At 41.1% G+C, this 9,827-nt stretch overlaps 1 protein-coding gene across 1 annotated transcript; it reads left to right on the plus strand.

Annotated features, from left to right (window-relative positions):
* Positions 1-5,065: 5,065 nt before the first annotated feature.
* ACOT4 (acyl-CoA thioesterase 4) lies at positions 5,066-8,329 on the plus strand. The gene is made up of 3 exons (XM_032623046.1): positions 5,066-5,642; positions 6,508-6,710; positions 7,470-8,329. Exons 1-3 carry the CDS (start codon positions 5,186-5,188, stop codon positions 8,058-8,060), a joined length of 1,251 nt encoding a protein of 416 aa, XP_032478937.1. The 5' UTR covers positions 5,066-5,185; the 3' UTR covers positions 8,061-8,329.
* Positions 8,330-9,827: the final 1,498 nt, after the last annotated feature.

The following is a 9,827-nucleotide window of genomic DNA, read 5'->3' on the forward strand; positions in this document are numbered from 1 at the left end:
GACATGAAAGACCTATACTCTGAAAACCATAGGACATTGAGGAAATAAACTGAAAATGATAAAAATATATACAAATACATACAGTGCTCATGGATTGGAAGAATTAATATCTTTATTTTTTTTAATTTTTATTGGAGTACAGTTGATTTACAATGTTGTGTTAGTTTCAGGTACTTTTTTAAAATAATTAATATCCTTAAAATGTCCATACTACCCAAAACAATCTACAGATTCACTGCAATCTATCAAAATATCAATGGCATTTTTCACAAAACTAGAACAAATAATCCTAAACTTTTTATGGTAATACAAAAGACCCTAAATAGCCAAAGCAATGTTGAACAAGTAGAACAAAGGTGGAGGTATCATGCTCCCTGATTTTAAACTAAACTACAAAGCTACAGTCATCAAAACAGGATGGTACTGGCATAAAAATACACACATAGATCAATGAAACAGAAGAGAAAGCCCAGGAATAAACTCATGCTTATGTGATCAATTTACCTATGACAGAGGATGCAAGAATATACAGTGGGAAAAGACAATCTATTCAATAAATGGTAATGGAAAAACTGGTCAGCTACCTGAAGAAGAATCAAACTGGACTACTTTCTCACACCATATACAATAATAAACTCAAAATGGATTAAAGACTTAAACGTAAGACCTGAAACCATAAAACTCCTGGAAGAAAACATAGACAGTATGCTCTTTATCATTGCCTTTGTCATCAACAAAATGAAAAGGCACCCTATTGAATGGGAGAAGATATTTGCACACAATATATCTCATAAGGGGTTAACAGCCAAAATAGACAAAGAACTCATACAATGCAACATGACAAAAACAAACAGCCTGATTTAAAAAAAAATGGGCAGAGGACTTGCATAGACATTTTTCCAGAGAAGACATACAGATACCACCAGGCACATAAAAAAGATGCTCAACATCACTAGCCATCAGGGAAATGAAAATCAAACCCACAGTGAGATATCACCTCACACTTGCAGAATAGCTATTATCAAAAAGACAACAAATAACAAGTGCTGGCTTGAATGTAGAGAAAGTGAATCCTCATGTACCATTGCTGGGAATATAAGTTAGTGCAGCTGCTCTGGAAAACAGTATGGAGGCTCCTCAAAAATAAAAACAGAACACCGATATGATCCAACAATTCCACTTCTGGGTGTTTTTTCCAAAGAAAACACAAATTCAAAAAGATATATGCACCCCGATATTCATTGTAGCAGGATTTATAATAAACAAGATATGGAAGCAACCTAAGTGCCCATGAATAGATGAATGGATAAAGAAGATGTGATATATGCATGTATATGTGTATACACACACACACACACACACACACACACACACACACATTACTGAGCCATAAAAAAGATTGAAATCTTGCTACTTACAATACATGGATGGACCTAGAGGGTATTTTACTAAGTGAAATATATCAGACAGAAAGACAAATACCATATGATTTCACTTATATGTGGAATCTAAAAAACAAAACAAAACAAGACAGAAACAGACCCACAGATATAGAGAAGAAACAGGTGGTTGCCAAGGGGGAGGGGGGAGGTGGTTCAGTGAAAGAGGCGAGGGACATTAAGGTACACACTTCCATTACAAAATACTTGAGTCACAGGGATGAAATGTACAGCATGGGGAATATAGTCAATAATATTGTAATAACTCTGTATGGTGAGAGATGATAACTAGACGTATGTACATTTTGTAACGTACAGAAATACTGAGTGCCTACGTTGTGCACCTGACACTAACATAATGTTGTAGGTCAATTATTCTTCAATGTTTAAAAAACAGGCAAAAGATATGGATACCTCACCAAAGAAGATATATGGATGACAAGCATATGAAAAGATGCTCAACATCATATGTCATTACAGAACTGCAAAGTAAAATTAACAATGAGATACGACTACATACCTATTAAAATGACTGAACTCTAAACTACTGACAAAATTAAATGCTGGAGAGAATATGGAGCAAGAGGAACTCTCATTTGTTGCCGGTGAAAATGCAAAATGGTACAGCCACTTTGGAAGACAGTTACCTATTTCTAACAAAGCTAAACATAGCCTCAGCATATGATCCAACAATCACTCTATTGTATAATACATCCATACAATAGAATGTTACTCAGCAATAAACAGAAATGACATATCAGGCTTCAGAAAAACATGGAAGAGGCTTAGGTGCATACTGCTAAGTGAAAGAAGCTAATATGAAAATGCTACATACTATATGACTCCAACTATATGATGTTCTGGCAAAATAAATATCTAAAAATATCAGTGGTTGCCTGGGGATGGGAGGAGGGGACGAACAGGTGAAACACACAGAATTTTTAGGTCAATGAAATTATTCTGTATGATACTTTAGTGATGGATACATGACATTATGCATTTGTCAATTTTTTTTTTTTTTTTTTTGCAGTACGCGGGCCTCTCACTGTTGTGGCCTCTCCCGTTGCGGAGCACAGGCTCCGGACGCGCAGGCTCAGCGGCCATGGCTCACGGGCCCAGCTGCTCCGCGGCATGTGGGATCTTCCCGGACCGGGGCACGATCCCGTGTCCCCTGCATCGGCAGGTGGACTCTCAACCACTGCGCCACCAGGGAAGCCCGCATTTGTCAATTTTTACAGGCATATCTCCGAGATATTGCAGGTTTGGTTTCAGACCACTACAATAAAGCAAATCACACAAATTTTTAGGCTTCCCAGTGCATATAAAAGCTATGTCTACACTGTACTGTAGTCTATTTAATGTGCAGTAGCATTATGTCTTAAAAAAACAATGTATACACCTTAATTAAAAAATAATGCTTAGGAGTAAGATGGGAATAAAGACACAGACCTACTAGAGCGTGGACTTGAGGATATGGGGAGGGGGAAGGGTAAGCTGTGACAAAGTGAGAGAGTGGCATGGACATATTTACACTACCAAACGTAAAACAGATGGCTAGTGGGAAGCAGCCGCATAACACAGGGAGATCAGCTCGGTGCTTTGTGACCACCTAGAGGGGTGGGATAGGGAGGTGGGAGGGAGACGCAAGAGGGAAGAGATATGGGAACATATGTATATGTATAACTGATTCACTTTGTTATGAAGCAGAAACTAACACACCATTGTAAAGCAACTACACTCCAATAAAGATGTTAAAAGATAATAATAATAATGCTGTTGAGAAAATAACGTTGATAGACTTGCTGGATGCAGGGTTGCCACAATCCTTCAATTTGTAAAATACTCAATATCTGCAAAGAGCAATAAAAGGAGGTATGCCTATATAACCTAACTCAGACTTCGGTTAATAATAATGTATCAATATTGGTCCATCCACTGTAACAAATATGCCACACTAACACAAAATATTAATAATAGGGAAAACTGTGTGGGAAGGGAAACTGGGGATATGGGAATTCTCTATACTTTCTGTTGAATTTTACTGTAAAGTTAAAACTTTTCAAAAAAAATGCCTATTAGTATTTTAAAAATCAAAATTTATCTTAAGCAAGTGGTTGAAGTAGGAAAATAGTACAAAGTATATAACTTTTTTATTTAAAAAAGCAAACAAACAACAACAAAAAGAATAGTACCGTAGCGTGTTCACACTCCCATATATGTACATACTTTAAACATTCAGAATCAAAATCTAGTTGGATGCACTCATCTTTGGGGGAAAGGAGCAAATGAACAGAGAAGACTCTATCATTCACACTGTAAACGTTTCAGTATTGCTTACATCTTTGTTTTTTCCTTTAAAAAGAATTTTAAAAGTAGGATGCAAACCTATGGCAAATATCTCATGAGAAACAAAACACTGCATGGGCTCAATCTCTGCCTCTACGAAATCAAACATGACATTTTGCTTCCCAACATGCTTCTACGACTTTCACATACACTATCACCTTTTATCTCCATATAGGAGAATTTCATCACGTTACACGCAAGAACTCTTAAACCCCAAAAGATATAAACTTACTTAAGACTTCAGAACTAGTCAGTGCTGAACTCAGAGGTAGAATTCTAATATATTTCACTGCAATGCTGCCGCTCACTGTTGAGTTCCACGTTTGGAGTTAAGTCATGGTTCTGACAGTTATTAGAGGCTAATCCTCAGCATCTTAACATTTTCCAAGCCTCAGTTTCCTCCTTTCCAATATTTGAAAAATACTCCCAGTGTTTTATAAACTTGTTAAATTTTGTATGTATAACAGGTGGGACATGGCTAAAAAGCAGCCATTACTATACTACATATAAAATGCTGGGCATCCCTGAACATTATACCTATATTGCTTCTAACGTGACATTCAAAAGCTTGACATTTAGTATACTAAGGCCGAACATTCTTATTCTCTATAATACAGCAATTCCACTCCTAGGTATTCACTCCACTGAAACGCACATACATGTCCATCAAAATGGACACATGTTCACTGAATGCTCAGAGCACTATTCCTAAGAGTCCTAAACTGAGAACTACCAAATGTCCATAGGCAATAAAATCGTCAAATACATTTACGATCACAAAATGAAATACTATTTGGCAGTGATAATGAACAATCTACAACTACACCCAACAAAACGATGAATCTCACAAACGTAATGAATGTTGAGCGAAAGCAGACACTAAAAAAAGCACACTGAAGGATTCATCACCATAAAATGCAGAGTTGGGAAAAACTAGCACGTTTTGTTGTACTCGGATAGGGCACCTTGGAGAAGGGAAAGTGACTGGAGCAGAAATGAGGGTGGCTTCTGGGGAAGTTATGATGTTTCTGGATCCTTGTGCTTGGTTACCCCAAGTATGTTCGGGTTGTGAAATTCATTAAAATACACACTTAGAATTTATGCACTTTTTGTGTGTGTATAACTCATTAAAAGTTAGAAAAAGAAAAGGTTTTCCTTTTCCATGGAGAGGCTGGAATTCTTGGTATTTTGCCAAAAGTCATTCAGCTCTGGTTTCACCACGAATCCATACCCAACAAGTTTCACTCCCACGAGGGAGAGGTTTGAGAAGAGGCGTATAAGCGGGCGGGTTGGGTGCCACAGCCGGACAGCAGGACATCCCGGTACGCCCCGCCCCGGGCCTAGAGAACGACCTAGCGCTTTTAACTCAGACGAGTCGGGACCGCGGCAGTGCGCCGGGGATGGCGGTGACAGTGACGCTGGAGCCCGCGGGCCGCTGCCGCTGGGACGAGCCGGTGCGCATCGCCGTGTGCGGCCTGGCCCCGAGACAGCCGGTCACGCTGCGCGCGTCCCTGCGCGACGAGAAGGACGCGCTCTTCCGAGCCCACGCGCGCTACTGCGCCGACGCCCACGGCCAGCTGGACCTGGAGCGCGCGCCCGCGCTGGGCGGCAGCTTCGCGGGGCTCGAGCCCATGGGGCTCCTCTGGGCTCTGGAGCCCGAGAAGCCTTTTTGGCGGTTTCTGAAGCGGGACGTGCAGACGCCCTTCGCCGTGGAGCTGGAGGTGCTCGATGGCCACGACCCTGACGCCCAGCGGCTACTGGGCCGCGCGGTGCACGAGCGCGACTTCCTGGCGCCCGGGGTGCGGCGCGAGCCCGTGCGCGCGGGCCGGGTGCGCGCCACGCTTTTCCTGCCGCCGGGTAAGGCTGGGGTGCTGGGACCTCGACAGCATGTTCCCTGGGCTGCCTTGGTTTCTGATACCGCCTCCCAGGGAGTTTGGCTTGGGAGCACGGTCAGAAGAAGCGGATGTTGACTAAATCTGAGACCTGACAGCCACATTGGAGGCTTTTGATATGTTCCGCACTATGCTACGAGTTTTGCTTGCATTATCTCATTTAATCTCTATATTATTCCCAATGAGGTGGATACTGTTATTATGCAGATTAAAAAAAAAAGACTGGATGGGATCGGTAGGTCCACTTTGCTATTAATAACTACGCTACAGATCTCTACAGGCATCAGCTGATCGCTTTTACACTAAATGATGACGGTCAAGGAATCTATTGTCATGTCTCCCTTCTGTAGTGTCCTGGGTACACTGGGCCCCTTACCCACTTTTTCATGTTCCTCTCTACCAGAGATCACTTTTGAGACTTCACTGCCTTCCTCACCTGAAGCCTCGCCTGGTATTTCTTTTACTTTCCTCTAAATAGACATCTGAACCAAAAATAACACCAGGGGTTGGTGCAACACAGTATAAAGCTTTGTTTTGATTCTTAACTGTGTGTCCAATCCTGTAACAGAACACTGCAATTCAACACTGTCTAAAAGGTGAAATTCCTCCTTCAATGATGCAGTCATTAGACTTTGTTACCCTCCCTTACAACTAAAGATTCTTAGAACCTTGGAGATAACTTGGAACTTGTATCCCTTGTCAATAACGACTCAGGAAGCCGTTTTCTTTGATTCATGGGAACCCACTAAATACTTTAGAAAGCTCTCTAAAAGGAAAGCAATTTCTTTAAATTATATAATACCTTCTCTCTATAATATTACCTTCTCTAGGACCAGGACCTTTCCCAGGGATCATTGACATCTTTGGTGTTGGAGGAGCCCTGCTGGAATATCGGGCCAGCCTTCTGGCTGGCCATGGCTTTGCCACATTGGCTCTAGCTTATTGTGACTTTGAAGATCTTCCCAAGAAATTCGACACCATACACCTGGACTACTTTGAAGAAGCCCTGTGCTACATGCTTCAACACACCCAGGTTCTCCTAATGTCCTTTATCATTCTCTCCAGAACTACCTCCAGAGAGGGTGTCACTTTGCACTGACCTGTGCCAAGTGCATTGATGCTGCTCTATTCTTCTTTCAGAGATTTCTTCTACTCCACTTTCTTTGTCAGATGGATTAATATTGCAGAATTCACTGTAAAATTCATGTGATATTATTTTAGGGAATTATGTAGTAATATTAAAATTTCTTTTGCAAGTGGAGTTTCTAAATTTTTAGCTTTGCATGCTTTTTAATCTTTATTCTGATAGCAGAGTAAGTTCTCAGATTTTGATCAAAACTTGTCTACCCATTTCATAAGCTTAGAACCACTCAGTTGGACTCTGAAGTTTTACTTTGTTTCTATAAAGTTAATCATTTGTCAATATATATTTAGATGGGGTCTGATGAAAGACTCACTTCTTGGAACAGAATTTGGTTCCACACAGATGCCCAGGAACATTGATGCTTTAATTTAACCTGAATGAAGCTCTGAAATTGACAGGCTCCAATGACTCAGCATTCTCTAGTGGATGACTCTCTGGAAGTTTGCAACCAATTCCCAAATTTGCCAGTGAGTTTAAGATTTGTTTGCCGATAGTCTCTACATGGGAAGAAACTCTGTCAGCTAAGGTTGAGTCTCTTGTGGCCAATTCACAAATTAAAGCTAGCAGCATCTCTAGTCACATTTAGAAAAACATTTTTCTGTTGGGTAGGTTCTTGACTTTTGACTCTTGTCCCTTCTTTTCTTACAGGTAAAGGGCCCTGGCATTGGACTTCTGGGCATTTCTTTAGGGGCTGATATTTGTCTCTCCATGGCCTCATTTTTGAAGCACATCTCAGCTACAGTTTCCATCAATGGATCTGGCTTCAATGGAAACAAAGCCATATACTACAAGGAGAATAGCATTCCACCACTGGGCCATGACCTAAGGAGAATGAAGGTAGCTTTTTCAGGCCTCCTGGACATTGTGGATATAAGGAATGATATTGTAGGGGGATGTGAGAACCCCTGCATTATTCCAATAGAGAAGGCCCAGGGGCCCATCCTCTTCATTGTTGGTCAGGATGACCATAACTGGAGGAGTGAGTTATACGCCCAGATAGCCTCTGAACGGTTACAGGCCCATGGAAAGGAAAAACCCCAGATAATCTCTTACCCTGGGACTGGGCATTACATTGAGCCTCCTTACTTTCCCATGTGCCCAGCTTCCCTACACAAATTATTGGACAAACCTGTGATCTGGGGTGGGGAGCCCAGGGCTCATTCTAAGGCCCAGGTAGATGCTTGGAAGCAAATTCTAACCTTCTTCACCAAACACCTTGGAGCTTGCCCCAAATTGTAATGCCCCAAACTGTAATTGGTCTGTTATTGACAGGAGACATTCAAGGTCAGATTTTAGTCTTTAATAATCTTATGTGAATCACTTGTCCCCTGGATAACATTAAATTCATGTCATTGGTATTAATGCTATATTTTAGGTTACTTTTTTGAGATTAATTTTGTCATTAATTTTTCTAATGTAATACATGCCTATTGTAGAAGATCCAATTAGAAGTATACAATACTAAATAGTAAAAAGTATCAACGCTATTAAAATTTGTGTTTTCATCTAGATTTTTTTACTTAACACTTTGAGGCACAGATGAAATTTAAAGCTGAACAAATACTGGGCTACTTTTTCCATCACTGGGAGAGAATGGCCATTCAGTGTTTGCTACTGGTTCAACTACTGGTAGCAGGGTAGAATTTTTATTGGCTAAAATATACAGAGAGGTGTTGATAGAGGGAAAGCCAGACTGACCTTTTTCTCATGGAGATTAGAGAAGAATCCTCTGAAAGGAGTTACGGTAAGAAGGGGATCATCTGGCTCTGGATGGTCAAGTCAAAACTTTGTTCCAAAGGTGATTGACTATGAGCTATTTTCCTTTTTGCTTCCTGGCTCTAAGAACAGACTTTGGAAAATCATACTGTGACATTCTTAGAGGCATCATCATCACTTCCTCTGACATCAAGGCTACAAAGTATTGTGTAAGTGTATTTGAAGAGATAATGGCTGAGAATTTTCTAAACCTGACAAAGACATCAGCCACATATTCCAACTATGTCTTAGTCAGCTCAGGCTTCTGTAACAAAATACGATAGATGGGGTGGCTTAAACAACAGACATTTATTTCTCACAGTTCTGGAGGCTGGGAAGTCCAAGATCAACGTTCTGGCAGATTCAGTTCCTGGTGGCGCCTCTTCCTGGCTTACAGATGTCTGCCTTCTTCCTGTGTCCTTACCTGGCAGGGAGAGAGAGGGAGCTCCAGTTTCTCTTCCTCATTTCATAAGGACACTAATCCCATCATGGGGGCTTCACTCTCATGACCTCATTTAAACCTAACAACCTCCCAAAGGTTCTACCTTCAAATACCATCACATTGGGGTTTCGGATTTCAACATATGAGTTTTGAGGGGACACATTCAGTTCATAACAACCATAAACCTCAAGCAAGTTAACCATATTTAACACATCACAGAAAAATTGTTTGTGGCAGTTTTATAACATAGAATTTATAACATAAATTCTTTGACATTTCTGTCACCAAGAGGTGGGAGATCTATGTCCCCTCCCCTCAAATCTGGATGGGTTTCTGACTGCCTCAGTAGAGTACAACAGAATTCATGCTTTATGATTTCAGAAGGTAGGTCGTAAAGGCCATGAAGGTGATCCCACCTTGTTTGCTGGGAACACCTGCTCTTGGAGCCCTGAGCCACCCTAAGAAGTTTTACAACTTTGAGGCTGTGATGCTGTGAGGAAGCCCCAAATACACGGAGAGGCCAACTGTAAGCTCTTCCTGTAATAGTCCCAAATGAGCTCAACCTTTGAGTCATCTCAGCCCAAGTACAGGGATGTGACTGAAAAAACCTCAAGATGATTCTAGCCCCCAGCCATTTGAATCTTCCCAGTGAAGGCTTTAGATATCCTGAAGCAGAGAAGAGTTGTCCCAGTCAAGCACTGTCCAAATTGTGGATCTGTGAACAAAATATTGTTTTATGTGACTGTGTTTTGGGGGGCGTTTCAGTTATCTATTGCTTTGTAACAAACCACCCCAAAACACAGTGGCCT

The sequence above is a fragment of the Phocoena sinus genome, chromosome 2, assembly GCF_008692025.1.
Source record: "Phocoena sinus isolate mPhoSin1 chromosome 2, mPhoSin1.pri, whole genome shotgun sequence".
NCBI lineage: Eukaryota > Metazoa > Chordata > Mammalia > Artiodactyla > Phocoenidae > Phocoena > Phocoena sinus.